Source organism: Dendronephthya gigantea, unplaced genomic scaffold (assembly GCF_004324835.1).
Source record: "Dendronephthya gigantea isolate DGI-Jeju-01 unplaced genomic scaffold, DenGig_1.0 000160F, whole genome shotgun sequence".
Lineage (NCBI taxonomy): Eukaryota > Metazoa > Cnidaria > Anthozoa > Malacalcyonacea > Nephtheidae > Dendronephthya > Dendronephthya gigantea.
In genome coordinates, this window is record NW_021163170.1 from 88,526 (window position 1) to 105,806 (window position 17,281).

The window sequence follows — 17,281 nt, forward strand, 5'->3', positions numbered from 1 at the left end:
ATTTAGAACTGCTATATTGACAGGATACTAGACTCCATTCATACAAACGTATATCACCGGACTCCGTTCCTAACGCCACAAGATAACTGAATACAAGAAGATAAAGAAAAAGCTGGAACCACCTTTTCATAAATATATGTTTGTGCATTTCCTATTCGCAAATAAGGGCTGACCACCTTCGACTAAGTTATACTCGGTATGTTCTTATAAGTAGCTATGCTGTGCTAAATGACTGCTTAGTGACATCGAGAAAACGTTAACATCGGAAAAAACGAAGTACTTCATGACGCAGCAACCGCTGTTACAGCTTCGCCGGCGTCCAATAGGGTCATATTGAGCCCAGCTTTCTTTTTTTTTCATCTTGCCCCCAAATTACGACCTTGTAAAAAGAAATAGAAAGCTGTTACTTCTCATGCACGATAAAGATTATTAAGTCGAAGTGTTCGCGGTGATTCCACTTCCAGATTATACTCCACAGATTTTTCAAATTAATAAATAAAAACTTTTTTATCCCTGGAAGCGGTTAAAAAATAGCGATCATCAACAGTCCAGGAACATGACCAAATTACGGGCTGATTACTTTTCTTTTTTTGTTATATTTTGCTTTTAATCTGAACAGACCTGTAAAATAGTATGAACGTTAAGTTAATTGTGCATGTCAAATAGTATAAACACACTATTTGTCTCTCTTTTGTCATACCTATCCTCCTACGAGAACAGTCGTATGCAAATAAGTTGTGAAAACATTGAATATTAGCCTGACAGATACCGTTGCATCCTGGGACACACCAAGGTATATTAGTGCTTACGTGTCTTATAAAAAGGTGAAAAGATCTGAGGCCCAATCACAGCAGGAGTAATAAGGCGCAAACAAGAAGGAAAGGGTTAAGAAGATGGTTGTTGGGCAAAACAAAATTGGAGTCAAGTTTGTTGTTTTGCTTGGTTTATATTTGGCATTGTATACTGTTGCGTGTGACGCTGGTAAGTACCAACTCAATAATGTATGCTGGAAAGTAAATGTTATCCAGAGTCGTCTGCGATGCTGGGCCCAGTTTTCAACGTATCAATCACATGCACACACGTGTTTTTCTATTTGCATCTGTATTGTGGTGAATCTTTCGTTCAAATAAATCTCATACCAGTTCTTAAAAAGCTTTTTAGGCATTACACTTTGAATCCGGCATTAACTGATTCAGTGAATCGTAAAGAATGTTTTCTCGTTATAAGTTCAATCCTGTATTAATTTGCAACTGTTTGCAAATCATGAAGTTTTTTTGACAAAAGACTTTTGTCTACTTTGCAAATAATGAATTTTCATATCATATGACACTAAAAGTTCTCGATGTATTTAGTTGTTAAACTTATGTAAAAAACGAAGCACTTAGGCCCTTAGCTGGATGACGTCCAGCATATAAGTTAATATAAAGATTTCTTTATGCAAGGCAAAAATTTGGCGCCTGCGTTGTCCAATTCTGTCCTTAACTACAGTGAAAGTTAACTAGCCTTTTATACAACTGCCCCTCGGCACCTTAAAACCACAAAATAATATATGGATGCATGGATGCAATAAAACATGGAATTTATTTCGAGTGTTGAGAATGATAATTTATCATATGGGCGTGTATATATACCTGCTTCATGATTGGTGGATCAAACACGATAATCGCACAACACGTTTGTTATTATCATGAATTATCGCTTTCCACAGTGGCAGATTCTGGGTTGCCAGAATACTGTATAAATTAGCGAAACATTATTACCATAATCGTTGTTTTCTTTGTTTCAAACAAAGTAATCAAAGGGCCAACTACAACAATGTTTGGCTTCTTTTTTCAGTAATCTAGCCACCTTTGGCAGATTCATCAATAAAACATTGCATATTATAGGCACATAGCAAGCATTTTTATGCATGATGACAATAAAATTAGTTTGCATTCACCCAAAAATATTCATAAAAGACATGGTATTACAAATATATATGAGGAAGTGACCAAAGTCCAACTCATAAAGTAAGTGAATGCGTATAATTAGTCGCTTGGATGAATGCATCTTGACACAGAAAGTACCATGCCGTAAATATGACTGCATTCTATACACGAGATTAAAAACATAAATGAGTTGCTTATCATCCTCTTGCATCACTATTTTATATATGACGTATATATATATATATATATATATATATATATATATATATATATATATATCCACAAGTGAAACATGGCTCAATTAAGAGCAAAAAAGCACAAATATATATATATATATATATTAATATTATAATATATATATATATATTTAAATACAAGGAGGAAGGAAGACATCCTTAAATATTTTGAAAATGTTTGCCGCTTCACCTACGGCTACACATGATTGCAAAAACACTCAACTGCAGCGTTCACTTATGCTACAGTTATCTCGCTTGAGCTTGTAACGCCTAACTTTTGTTGTGAAAATTACAGTTATATTAAGAGTGGCGTGTTGTCAAAGCTGTCGTGACACCCACGCGAGAAGGGATCCTAGAGAGGATTTCAATTCGTTCGAAGACTTCGTGCCGCCCACGCGTGATTTTCGTAAACTCGCGACGTAAAAGGAGATACCGAGCCAATTTTTCAACTCGCTCTACCTACGGTAGCCCGAGTAACCCCACCCCCGACCGTTCCTATGATATTCACTAATGACTAATGTAACGGCTATAATGTTATTATTCGATCTGAAGCGCAATTTTTTTTATATCTACAGAAATAATATTTTTTAATTATCTAATCATTCAGTTAATCCATGCTGCTCGTTCCCATGCCAAAATGGTGCAGTATGCGTTGATGACGGTGATGAATACACCTGTGACTGTACCAGAACTGGACATTTTGGAGTTAACTGTGAAAAACGTAAGAAATTCTAGTCAGGGTTTCCGCGCGTCATAACCTATTAAAACAAATACCATCTAAAGATTAAAATCTTGAAACCGAAAATGTTAAACAAACAGCGACAAGTTCGTTGTATTTGGATTTTATCCGAAAATCATCAAACTGATTGAGCTTTTTTAACCTAGGAATTATTTATGAATTACCTATCAATTGTTACTACAAACTCATAATATTGCATTAGGGTATATTAAAAAGCACTGTGCTATTAAAGCTACAAAACTAAGTTGTACCAAAAAATACATCTATATAAATAAAGGCAAGAGCTGTAAAAGGTAAGGGGATAGCCGAGTACTTTTCATCTAGTTTCCTGATATAATTGTCACGGCACGGCCAAAAAATGGTACTCGTATCCAATTTTATCAGTTATTATATAATCGTCAGACTGGCCAATTAGCCACTGGCTGTTCGACATGACTCGTAAAATTGACTCTATATTATTTCTATTTCATGTAGCAAACTGGTCGACGTGGTTTTATTCATTGATCGCACCGAGCGAAGAATCTAAACATTTCATTCTTACGCACTTCAATTGGTTTTGGTGGATCGTGAACAATGTTCCGTTCATTCGAAATACTGTCATGAAGGCTGCATACTTTTGTGAGCATCTAATAGTATTATCTTACTACATTTATTTACAAGACAAAACTAGCCGACTATCTGAATAGCAGTTTTAAAGGGTCTTAAATTCGAGTGGAATATACACACTTCAAATTCAGGCCAAGAACAGTTGATGGAAAAATGAGTCAACTATAGGTCCTGCGGCAGGAATCGAACCTGCGCTTTTGCGATGCCGGTGCAATGTTCTTGCCACTGACAAGATATTTGAAATTTTTTCCCGTACACATGCACGGGCAAATAAAACTTGTCCAGGAAAACTTTCCGTGTGTACGGGGCTTAACTCGTTTAAATTGTTGGATACAAGCATACGATAAAGTTTGCCAATATTATAATTTATTGTAGTTCCGCCATTCGAAGGTTCCGACATCAATCACATCATATTATCCACAAATGCATCTACATTGCCTATTTATCAAGGAGTGCGTTTGTGAACCCTTAAGGGCATTTTAAGATTCCCCTGCGAGTGAAGGCTAGTTCATCCACTCAGGAAAAATCTCCTTTGGATCGGAACGGACAGGAAAATTTCCTTTGTCGTTGACGTTTATACAAAGCAAGCTTTCCTGTCCTGTCCTGTCCTATCCTGTCCTGTCCTGTCCTGTCCTGTCCTGTCCTGTCCTGTCCTGTCCTGTCCTGTCCTGTCCTGTCCTGTCCTGTCCTGTCCTGTCCTGTCCTGTCCTGTCCTGTCCTGTCCTGTCCTGTCCTGTCCTGTCATGTCCTGTCCTGTCCTGTCCTGTCCGATCCAAAGGAGAATTTTCCTGAGTGGAATTAAACTAGCCCTAATTGTAATACGACTGGACGTTGACTTCGGCAAAAAAACCCGTTGGAATTAAGTTTTGGGCGGTCCGCTGAGTGAAAAATATTTCTCATCGGTCCAAAAATCCGGCCAAACGCCAAGCCTGCGTGTAAATATTATACTTATATATATACTGGTTCTAAGACTAAAACTGGTAAACAAGATTGTTATTAAAATTGTGGGTCATATATAGTGTTATTATAGTGTAAACAGAAAAATATTGACGTAGTTTAGCTGGAGAATCTCTATCCATGCAGCAGGTTATTTTACCTTTTTTAACTAAATGTATAGAGGTATTATTTTTACAGCACGTACTGACTTTATACCAGTACCACATGTCTACACAAGTTATCACGAATATCCAACAATGGAAGCACATTACAACAGATCTTACTTCGCGAGGACACTGCCTCCTGTACCCAAGAATTGTCCGACGCCATTTGGAGTTGCTGGTACAGTTACAACTATATACAGGGTGAGTCAAAAAAAAGTCCCCCCTATTGAAATGAAGCCTTTGTTGATTTGAATGCATGATCAACGCAGTAGTGTGTAAATAGCATAGTTATTAGGTTGAGGCATTCAAATAAAGCGTCTTGCTTTCAATTGGGTTTATCATAATATTAAGGCAATCAGATTCTAACAAAGGCTTGATTTCAATAGAGGGGACTTTTTTCTGACTCACCCTGTATAATTATGTAAATAATGCATGATATTTAAAGTCCGTAGGTCAAACCAGTGAGCTCCACATATATCTGGAGTAAGAACTTTGGGTGCAAAAAGTGAAGCCAAAGATGGCGGAAATTGAAGCGCTATAGTACGTCAGTTTCAGTCTCCTAACTCGCGCGGCCAAATATTTCTCATTGTTTTTGACCGGGAGTGACGTTCCCGAAACCCTCAGATTTTCGTGTTTTTCATCATTTTGAGACCACAAGAATGGAAAAAATTGACTCATTTTACTGACAATCTGTTTCTCTGCATCTACCCGATGTGGGTGCCGCATTTTCCAACTGTACGTGTGAGTAAATATGCATTTTTCGCCATAAATTCAACTACGCATTTCAGATTTGTTTAATTTTGAGTTATTTTCATGTATTTCCAACTTATGTTTTGAGTTTCTTGTTTCGTTGTTTGTTTCGAAACGCTTTAACACTAGTTTTCCTTTATTTTTTGGCCAGCTTTCCTAGCATAGGGCTCTTTTTAAGGTTCTTTTATACGTGCATTATGAGTCTTGTTTATAAATTTAATCATATATTAATATTATTTCAAACTCGTACGTTTTTCAGCATAGTTTTCAGTTCCTATTTTTTTTTTACATGAATGAAAGCCTCATATAGATGAATTAAACTGAGAAAAGTTTTATTCATGTTTTTTTGGGAAGCATATTGATTATTCTATGGGAAAATGTTGTGATTTGCGAAAAGCCGAAAACATCAACAATCCGCAGCCACTCCTTAGCTTTCTTTGTAAGATATCGCTTATTTATTTGTTAATTAACTTAATTTAATTGAAATATAAAAGTATCTCAATACAAAGCATTAATATTATACTTTTCATTGAAATTCCCCTCATTTTTTACTCAAAAATATGAAAAAATAAAGATAAAAAATACGAATTTAGTTGACCGCGCACACATAGGAAGACTGAAACTGACGTTAACTGACGTACTATAGCGCCTCAATATCCGCCATCTTTGGCTTCACTTTTTGGCCTCACGGAAGTCTTAAGTTCTTACTCCAGATATATGTGGAGCTCACTGAGTCACGGCGGGAAATTTTAAAGGAGATCGCTAGATAGTATACTTTAAAATAAGGTTTCCGCGCGGAGGTCTGGAAATGAGTTTGTCAAAATCTTCGTGAAATGACGGCGAACAACTTACGAAGGACAATATACTTCTGGATGATCCTTTTTTTTGTCGCGCGATTTTTAAATTTTGCGGGAACTTACCACGAGTATAAATATTCATAGCAAATATCGTTCCTTGATATGTAAATATATTTGCGCGAAAAGCATGTCGTCCTTTGAATATTCGGAGGACACTAGCGTTCAAAACACGGCTGTTGTACATAGCGAGTCCGATGTAAAGGCGCTCATTAAAAAATACGAGGTGGAGACGAGCAGCAAATTCATCGTCTATTACAGCGACAAAAGCTTTGGATCAAACGGTAAGCTAAGCTTTAAAAGTACGTAGATTATACGCATTTTAAAAAGCTGTTCTATCGTGAAACAGGCCGGATAAAGGAAGGAGGTGGAGGTGTATACAAAGGCTGCTTAAGGGGGGGCAGAATACCACAGGAGTATATAGCTCTCTTAAAGTCCCTTTCCAAAAGTTATCATGATAAGTTTGGTGTTTTTGGCAGGTCAGGTAAAAATACAAGGGGTGATGCCCCTTCAGAGTGAAAATATACACCAAAAATAAAACGCCGAGAGCACCATTTAAGCGTTTGGTACGAAATACCCACAAATAAAAGCTTTTTTGGTATTTTTTTAACTGCTATTTTTTTGGCGTTTTTGCTATGGAATTGGGACCCCTAAAATTCTCTGTGTGACCCTGGGGGTAAACTTGTAGCCAAAACGTTATTACGAGGGGGTAAACATACGTATGAAAATGAAGTAAAGGTGTGGTAAAAATATATTTCCCGGGCAGGAACGTGTAGTTGATATGTTTAGAACTAAGAAAAGATAAACGTAAGGTCTACTGGGAGAGAAAGGATGGGAATCAGCAAGGACCAAGCATTTTATACGACGGAATACCGTTTGTACACGTTGGGGAGAAAGTGATGTGGTGCCATCAAGGAAAAGATAAGAATGAAAAGGCTAAACAAAAAAATAAGGAGAAAGCTCAGGAGTGCCAGGTAACATTTCAAAACTGAATGGATATATAAGCTAATTTATAATTAACGTTGTGTAGGTAAACTGTGTTACCACCTTTGAGAAAATTTATTTTTACACACTTACAGAATGCTGACCACTGTTATAGTTCTAAAAAAGAACCTTTGCTCAAACGTCAAAAAAGAAGCAATGCCCAGCTGCAATATTCATCACTCAAATTGCAAAATTTCCAAATATGAAGGTCCGAATTTATACTATTACTTAGGCCGTAAAAGATAAAATAATTATAATCACTTATAACCACTGGATGCCATAATGCACTCTTTAAATGTACGCTTTAGATTGAAAAAGACAGCTTATTCTTCAGACGAAGAGCAGCAAAGATATTGCACGAAGGGTTGACGGCAAGCACAATCGCAGCTGCCGACGTTCAAATGAATTATATCGTGAAGTTACCACCTGTATCTGAACATAAATATCACATAATGGGAAAGGTAAAATTTTATTGCCACAAAAACCGAAAATATATAAACCTACATAACATTGCGACAGGATTGGCACATATTAGAATTTAAAAGTACTGTAATTTACTTATAAAACACGCGCGATTGTTAAAATTATTAATGTAATGGTTATTTTTTATATTACAGGCTGCTGGAATAAGAGAGCCACTGGACCCGGTTATAGTGGAAAAACTTTCAGAGCTAGCCCAAGAAGGTGTCCACTCAGTAAGTGAGGCACGCAGGTACCTCGAGCTTTTCGTGCAATGTGACCTCTTCAAGGGATGTAAACCGCCAGACAAAACTAGTAGGCGATATTATCCTACTAACAAGGACATTTATAATCATTTGTACAAAGGAAAACCAGACAATTTCTCCACAATTGACCAAGAAAATTTGAAGAGACTGGTCGAAAAATGGAAGAATGAGCATCCAGAAGACTCATTTCTCTATCGTCCCCATTGTGCTAAGCCAGTACCAGATGATTGTGTTCAGGATGAAGATGACTGCGTCACCTCCGACGAATACTCCACCCAAACATTACTGTTCTGTCATCAGACCAGTGATCAACGACATCTCCTCGCAAAGTATGGTAACCAAATGTGTCTGCTGGATGCAACCTACAGAACAACAAAATATGACCTTCCATTGTACTTCCTGTGTGTAAGAACGAATGTTTGTTATGAAGTTGTCGGCTCATTTGTCATACAGTACGAGAACACACAATGTATAAAGGAAGCATTAATAGGCCGTAGGATGAGCATCCAAAAGATGCTTAGAAAACGGATTCCGTTGCACCCCTCGTGAAACTACATAATTTTCACATGAATCAATAGATAAAAACTTACTTTATCAGAATCCGTCGCTCCCCAAGCGAAACAGGTGCACAATTGGGAAAACAATCCCTCCAAAGTTTGCTATATTCGCGCTTCGAAATATTCAAATCGCCATTGTTGTAGTAGCAAATGCGCATGCGCTTGTCAGCCAAACTCGCACTGCGCACGCGCATAAGCACGCACATGCTTCGAGTTATGCAAAATAATCATGGCTGAAGATATTTATAACACTCGAATATCCTCATGTTTTATTCATTTTGATGGCGTTACGGAGCAACTTTGCAAAGTTACACGCCAAAGGCTTAAGAAATTTCTTGAGTGTAGGTCCAAATGGGCCAAACTTAAATGTCAACAAGCTGAAATAGCTAAGAAATCTTACGAAAACATCGATGACGGATCTGTCAATTCATACATGGAGAAGAACCCTGACAGCATTAACTTAGAATGGTACCATCATATGAAATGCTGGAAGAGATTTTGTGATGAAGAGAAGATCCGTAGACAAAAGCGAAAGGAAGAAAAAGGAGAAGGCACTAGCTCTGAAACTGTAACTCCTACCGAAGGACTACATGTGAAAGTGGAACCAATGGAACCAAGGCGAAAAATTACACGACAATCAGTCGCAGACGTTAATAAGACCCTGCCTAAAAGAAACGAGCATGTACTTCCAGAGATATGTATTGTTTGTGGAAGAGATTCCTCTTGGTTCTCACTAGACAAGGTATGGTCATTTTGATAGATATAATTATATTAGTGCAATGTGCACTAGTAGCTAGTGCAATGTGCACTAGTAGCACAGCATTCTCGAGTTTGGTTTTAAAATATCTTGAATTGTGGTCAATTAAGTTTATTTAGGCTTAGGGTAAAGTAGTTTCTAATGCTGCAAACATCCAACTGTGTTATTAGCAGATATTTAGTTTAATAGTTTTGTTCACACCAGGTGACTAAGAAGAGAAGAAGAACCCCACTCATGTTGGCAGAAACAATTGATGCTGGTCTTCTACATACAGCTGCCGAGAGAAAGAATGATGAACGGATACTCATGCAAATCCAGGGGAAAGATCTTCCTTGGCCACCATTGGCATCTGATTTGACAATGGATAATGTGCAAAAAGTGGTTCCATGTGAACTTTTTAATGTATTGGCTTGGACTTGTGGATTCTCTTCAGAGCCAACTTTAAGTGAGTACGTGCCAATTGAGGGCAAGAACAGTTCCAAACTAACATCAATTGTACAAGACCTTGTGAATTTAGCATCTGGGGGAAGGAATCCTACACCTAAGAGCATAGCACTTGCCATGGCACTTAGACAACTGACAGGTTCAGCCTCAGTAATTTCTCTATTGAGTGGCTTTGGACATTGCATGTCACACTCATTTGTATTGTGCCATGAAACTGCCCTTGCACAGATGAATATATCCAATGATTCTGCTATTCCTCCAGGCTTTGTTAGTGATGTTCCAACTACTCTTGCATGGGATAATGATGATTTCTCAGAAGAAACTAGATCTGGCAAAGGGACAACTCACATCACTGGGGGCATTATCATTCAAAGGGAACAAAGTGCAAGTACTGAGTTATAGAGACGGGATAGCATTCCAAGGTCAAGATCCCTCCCAGCACCATCAAAGGAGATAAATCCTTATTTTCTTGGAAAAAGAAAAACTGTTAATTTAAATGATGCCATGCAAAATAAGGAAATTGAGGAAGAACATCATATATTACCTCAGATTGATGCTAAGAAGAAAGACCTTGCATTCTGTCTATGTAGATATGTTGGTAGGAGCAGTGCAATAGGAAATATTTTTGCTTTTCGAGAAGCAAATTTTGTTTCTGCATTAAAAGCCAATGTTTCCAGATGTGGGAGACAGGGAAACATTGGAGCAAACATTGAAAATCACGAATATTTTCGCGACAATGTTTCTTGCTGCGTTTGGCCAAGGCTATATTTAAGCGAAATATTTAACTTGTTTCTTGATTGTGTGAGTTGTATGTATATTTATATATTCTCCGTCCTGTTTGATACAGGTGGGTTTTTTACCTCACAAATTTTTATTGAATTAAGATGTTAATAAGTAGAATTATACGTTAAAACGGTATTTTGAAACAATAGCCAATAAATTGAAGTGATTTAGCATATGAGCAAGCAAAATGTACAATGTGTTTTAACAATATTTATTGTGTGTGTATTTATTCGTTAATATTACAAGGTTTGATCTTTATTCCGTGATTCTATTTTGTTATTTTTACACGGGAAATCGGGGAAAACCCACAGGGAAAATCCATTTTTCCTGTCTGCGCGTGCGCAGTGCGAGTTTGGCTGACAAGCGCATGCGTATTTGCTACTAAAACAATGGCGGTTCGAATATTTCGAAGCGCGAATATAGCAAACTTTGGAGGGATTTTTTTCCCATTTGTGCACCTGTTTCACTTGGGGAGCGACGGAATCTGATAAAGTAAGTTTTTATCTATTGATTCATGTGAAAATTATGTAGTTTCACGAGGGGTGCAACGGAATTGCATCTTTTGGATGCTCATCCTACGGCCTATAATGGTTTTCAAGGAGTGGAATATTAACACATGGACCCCTTCGCGTTTTATGGTAGATTTTGCTGAGGAAGAAATTCAAGCTCTCGAAACAGTCTTTGAAGGTAAGGAAAAACAGATAAACAGCTGTTCAAAACCAATTTCGGAATTGAACAGATACCTTACATCTGCTTGTAGATATACCTGATGCACCTCAATGTCATTTATATTATTCAGATGCAGAAGTACTTCTTTGTGATTTTCATCGGGAGAAGTCATGGCAAGAATGGACATCTAAATTAGACAATGGTGTTGCTCATGACAAACAACATCTGCTAAATCTATTACGGAGCATCGCACATGCAGCCACATCTGAAGAGTGTCGAAAATCAACCACATGCCTTACTGAGAGCAGACTTTGGAAAAGTAATCCGAAACTAAGGAATTGGTTTGGTAACAAGTGGCTGCCAAACATAAAGGTACAAAGCCAACATATTATAGGAAAGCTTAGAAAGTCCAGTCAATCAATGACTAATGACTGAACTATTTAATAGTGCTTGTCAAACCAGCAAACATGAGAAATACTAAAAACCATAAATTTTGATTTTCAGAGATGGTGCCAAGCATACCGGGCTGAAGATTTTATTTGTGCAGTCAACACAAACAATGGGATTGAGAGACAAAATAAGGCATTTAAATATGAATATCTGCTTGGGAACAAAGGATGCTCTTTAACAGACATGCTAAAAGTCCTTGTGGATCAGTTTCTTCCAAAAACGTTCAGAAAGTAAGAGTTGCCTACTTGTAAAATTGCAGCACTAATGGAATTTCTCAGGAATATTGTTTAAATTTCACAAATGTGAAGTATGTAAAGAATTGTTGTATTTTTTACCATATAGGTATGTTGAGTTAAATGTGAAATGCCATGATGGTTATCGTGCATACCATAAGGATCTTCCCAAATTTTTGCACAATAGACCAGCAAAAATGGTATCTCATATAATAAAGCGCTGGGAAAGTGACATCACAAATGACATGGTCCAAATGGTGTCTCCTGGGGTCTTTGATGTAAAGAGTTCAACAGGAGGGAACATATACAGATTATTCTTTGGTGATGAAGAAACTCTCCCAAACTGCACATGCTTGGACTGGAGACACAACAAGCTTCTTTGCAAACACTTTTGTGCTTGCATGAAAGCTTTTCCAGAATGGAGATGGGAAAACCTGAGTGCCAAATACATAGGAAATCCACTGTTTTCATTAGATCAGAAAATTGTTCCACCAGATAACAGTTATCCTGAAAATAAACACATTGTTAAACAGCAAGGAAATGTAACCAATGATCAACCTCCAACAGAAAAAAGAGACAATGATGATTTCATACCACCTTCACCCCCTGAACTGGTCAATAAAGATTATAAATCACTTCCACCTAAAAGAACAAGTGGCAAAAATGCTCTTCGTCTCAAGTGCCGCAATTTGATGAAGGAACTTTCAAACCTTACATTTCTAATGGATGACAAACAACAACTTTCCAGTCTTGCCAGTGAGTTGGAGGGGATTTTAGAGAAGGCACGAAGAGTACAGCACCCCAGGAAGCAGGAATTATCATAAAAAAAACCCAAGTTAAGAAAAATCCAGTAACCACAAGAGGGAGAAAACACATCAAAAAAATGGTCAAAAGAAAAAGGGAAAGATAAAAACATTAACAACCAGAAAATATGGTCACCCAAAACACCCCTACACAGGCCGAGTTGGGAAGCATGCTGAAGTAATGAAGAAAAATTTCAAAGTGCATGTGCCACTTGCCTCAGATAGACCAAAGAAGAGATGCTCTACAAAGCCAGATGTAGTTGATCTCAGCTCACCCAGTAAGAAGTCCTGTTTTCATCTAGAAAGAAAGCTCTGGGTATGTTTGCCTAGTTTGAATTTGTATCAGGCTGATAAACATGAACTGACTTCAGGCAACCTTCTAAATGATAATCACATCAATGCAGTCCAGATTCTATTGAAAAACCAATTCACCAAAGTAGATGGCTTAATAGATACCTTGATAGTATCAAGCAAACTCACCAGGGAGGATCCAATAACATCAATGTTGAATGCAATTCAGATCCATAACCTTCCTGGACATTGGCTTGTATCACAATCAAGTGGCCAGTCAGTGATTGTCTACGATTCCCTTTATCCTGGAATGACACGCCCTTTAAGTCAGCAGTTGGTATATATGTACAAGAGTCTGGCAAAAGGTGGTCTTCTGCAAGTGAAACTAAGGTGCTGTCAAAAGCAAGCAGGTTTTGTTGACTGTGGTTTGTTTGCAATAGCAAATGCACTAGCTCTTGCTAAAGGGATATATCCTGGAGCAATCACCTTTAAACAAAGTGAGATGCGTCAACACCTACAACAATGTTTGGAGCAACAAGAACTAACCATGTTTCCACATGATATAAAGAATCAGCCATGTCATATTCGAGAAAGATCAATCCTGATGAAATGTTGATAGAACATCTTCACAAATATAAATGGCAGTGTTTGCTTTCCATATATTAGAGGTATATTTTAGGGTGAACCTGTTAACCTAAGGCTAACTTGTTAAAGCTATTGACAATCTGCTAGGGGCTGTATTTTTTAATCATGATATTGTTCATAATTCATACCAGAGGGTGGATGCCCCATAAGTTATGTAATGTTTAACTTAATTTTATATAATGGTATAACTTATAAATGTAATATATTTTAAAACTATATATATATATATAATTATATATATATATATATATATATATATATATATATATATATATTCTTTGATATTTACGATCTTTTCATATTGAATAAAAGCGAATATCATGAATATTTAGTGTTGAGTTTTTCTTTCTACACCAATTTCTACACCCTATTTCAATAGCTGTTTATACATATCTACATTTATATAGACTGTATTATGCACATTGTCATTGTTGTAAAAATTTCGTTTAAACAAAACAATCACAGTAGACTGTAGTTGTAACATATACTAACAACTAAACACTTTCTTGCCTGAAATACTAAGCGGGAGACGTATAAAAAACCCAGTTCCAGTTTAAAGGGAACTTGAACCACGTAGTCTTCGCTCGTATATAAAAATCACACATAATATATCACGATCGCCCTTTTTGCTGCTGCTTTCGTTAATTTCCGAAGATATTGACAATTTTGACAAACTCATTTCCAGACCTCCGCGCGGAAACCTTATTTTGGAGTATACTATCTAGCGATCTCCGAAATTTTAAAGTTTGAATTTTTCGCCGTGACTACTAAAAGCCTAAAACCAGAATTCCCTGCAGGCGTCACTGCTTGATACGTCATTATGCATAAGGTCTATTAACCTTTCTCACGATGAAGAATATCCGCCATTTTGTGACACTTTAATAGTATATTTTTAGTTTCGACAGACTTATTTGTAGATTAAAGTTTAAGGCTTAAAATTAAAGACCGGCGTCGTGAAGAGCTCTTGCGCTCACGATTTTGCCAGACACTCAGTCTTAACAAGTCTACGTTTCTTGAACTGCACGACTGCATGGTAGAGCGTTGTGGACTAGTATAAAGTTTGGGATTCGAGTCCTACACCTGCAGAGCGACTAAGCTTCTTTCAGATAAAATCCATATACAATTTTATCTCATAATTTTGCATTATGCCACGAGTCTTTATAAAGATTATAGCTCCCTCAAAAAAATACATGTTGCCCAAATATGCGTAGGTTAATATGATCTAACGCTCACCTATTTAGCTCGGCTATCGTTAAATACTGCACATGCCACAAAAAAGCATATTACAACAACTATTTTGACATTTTCACGTAAATTTCGAAAGCAGGTTTTCATACGCAGAATTGTGAGCATGAATATGCGCATGTATCAGTACAGTGTTTATCTACGCCTATTAAAACCTAGTACGATTGTAGTATTTGCAACACCTTATCTTTTTAAGGTTCTTCTAGATGCATAGGTTTTTCTACATTTTGTAGTATGAAAGGAACCAGTACGTTTTTCTTACAGATGATAAATGATGAAGAGTGGCCGCCATATTTAAAAGATGTGAGCAACTTTACGATGCAATACCCACCCGATACACCGGAAGATCAAAAGTTTGCCCTTGGTCATCCTTTCTACAGCATGCTGCCGGGATTGTTCATGTATGCTACAATTTGGATCAGAGAACACAATCGCGTTTGTACTATCCTGATGAAGGAACATCCATATTGGGAAGATGAAAGACTTTACCAAACTGGCAAACTCATCATCACTGGTAAGATAAAAGGAAGCCCAGAAATTCAGTTGTGCTGCAATTTTCAAACTTCACAAAACGCTTTCACTCATCACTATAAGACTACTCGTAGCGTTCGGATCAAAAATTGAGATCCAAAATATGTGATCCTCAGATCGCAAGAAGAGGCTAAGTGTGTAACGTGTAATTAAAAATATATGCATGTTAAAATATCTATTAAGATTATTAACTCTTTTCTCACAGGCTCACATTGTATTCTCCTCTCGTACATTGTTTCGTAAATTTAGCAATACTTTGTGCAGAGCTATTAATCATAAATTCGCTCCTTAATAAGACAAAAAAGGTTAGCTGTTAGCCAGTCAAATCATTAAGATTTGCTAGACCAGCATTGATACTATTTTCCAGATTTGAAACGTTTAAATTCAATAAATTGTCACCTGACATAACAACATATACCATGTTTGTTTATAGGTGAATTGATCAAAATTGTGATCGAAGATTACGTCAACCATTTGGCTAATTATAACTTAAAACTTAAATACAACCCAGAATTGCTGTTTGACAAAGGCTATGACTACGACAATCGAATACACCTGGAATTCAATCATATGTATCATTGGCATCCTTTTAGCCCGGATGAGTTCATCATCGATGGCTCAACTTACACTATAGACGAATTTATGTATCATCCAGAGATCGTAATCAAACATGGGATGAAGTCCTTTGTAGATTCAATGTCTAGAGGCTTATGTGGAAAGGTAATCATGCGACAATTTTTTATTAATATACAACTGAAGGCAAAGTTGCCCTTCCTAAAACGTGAACATAAAAGCGTTGATCAGGTGGGCAATTGCTTAAATTATGGCCTTGCAAAGGATACCCAGATACACACTTGCTATACACATGATAGTTTTAAGTCAACGGACATACAAAGAAGTTGATTAGCAATATTATTGATAAATATTTTTAGATGTCACATCATAATCATGGCAAGTATACATTAGAAGTTGGTGTTGAAGTTATAAAGCATCAACGTCGACTAAGAATGCAGTCATTCAACCAATATCGTCAACATTTTGCATTGGAACCATACAAGTCCTTCGAGGAAATGACTGGTAAGTGATGTGCGGCTTTGAAGAACTGAGTCAGTCTATTCTATACTCTCTTGATGCTCAACTACAGCTCGAAATGATCACGAAGCAAAAAAAAAGCAGCTTCAAAAACGACGCACGTGTTTTGACACAAAAAACGACACACTTACGTCATAGGTTTGTCTAAGTATAGCCTGTTTAAGTTATTAATATTAGAAATTGCGAACGTATCAATCTTAGGTGATCCCGAGATGGCTGCTGAGTTGCAAGAGACGTACGGTGATGTCAACGCTGTTGATCTTTATGTTGGTTTCTTCCTTGAGAAGAGCTTAGCTACCTCTCCTTTTGGTATAACTATGATCAACTATGATCGCTTTTGGAGCTCCGTACTCACTGCGAGGATTACTCTCCAATCCTGTGTCTAGTCCATCTTACTGGAAACACTCTACATTTGGTGGGGAAGTTGGTTTTGATATTGTAAAAACAGCAAGTCTTGAAAAACTGTTTTGTCAAAACATCGCTGGCAAATGCCCTCTGATTACCTTCACAGTACCCGACGATATCGCTCGTGAAACAAGAAAAGCTCTTGCAGCGAAAGATGAACTTTAGCGATTTTAATGCTTTACACTTTAAACATTATTCCAATTTGCAATCTTTACACATTTCTGCTGTCAGTTTTTGATTCGTTCTAGTGATTTAATAGTTGTTGCATGGTAATAATAAAGCGGGTCCTCGCACTGGAAAGCATTATCGTTTATATGTTTAATTATGTTTAATGACCAGCAATAGCTTTATTATAGAAAAGAAACCTGATTATATCTTATATGATATTATATATATATATATATATATATATATATATATATATATATATATAATATATATAATATTATATATA

The 17,281-nt window shown here is 36.9% G+C and overlaps 1 protein-coding gene and 1 long non-coding RNA gene across 3 annotated transcripts; both read left to right on the forward strand.

Annotated features, from left to right (window-relative positions):
* The first annotated feature begins 766 nt into the window (after positions 1–766).
* On the forward strand, positions 767–17,193 carry LOC114537549 (prostaglandin G/H synthase 2-like). 2 transcript variants are annotated; one of them, XM_028558601.1, is made up of 8 exons: positions 767–981; positions 2,772–2,885; positions 3,378–3,521; positions 4,644–4,810; positions 15,064–15,313; positions 15,764–16,134; positions 16,263–16,407; positions 16,624–17,193. In XM_028558601.1, the coding sequence occupies exons 1-8, from the start codon at positions 894–896 to the stop codon at positions 16,806–16,808; spliced, it is 1,464 nt and encodes a 487-aa protein (XP_028414402.1). In that variant the 5' UTR covers positions 767–893; the 3' UTR covers positions 16,809–17,193. The 2 variants fall into 2 exon arrangements, with proteins under 2 accessions (XP_028414402.1, XP_028414403.1); XM_028558602.1 differs by having other exon boundaries at positions 768–981; positions 15,764–16,050.
* On the forward strand, positions 9,549–10,673 carry LOC114537551. The gene is made up of 2 exons (XR_003688598.1): positions 9,549–9,681; positions 9,943–10,673. It is a non-coding gene; the product is annotated as an uncharacterized LOC114537551 (long non-coding RNA).
* Positions 17,194–17,281: the final 88 nt, after the last annotated feature.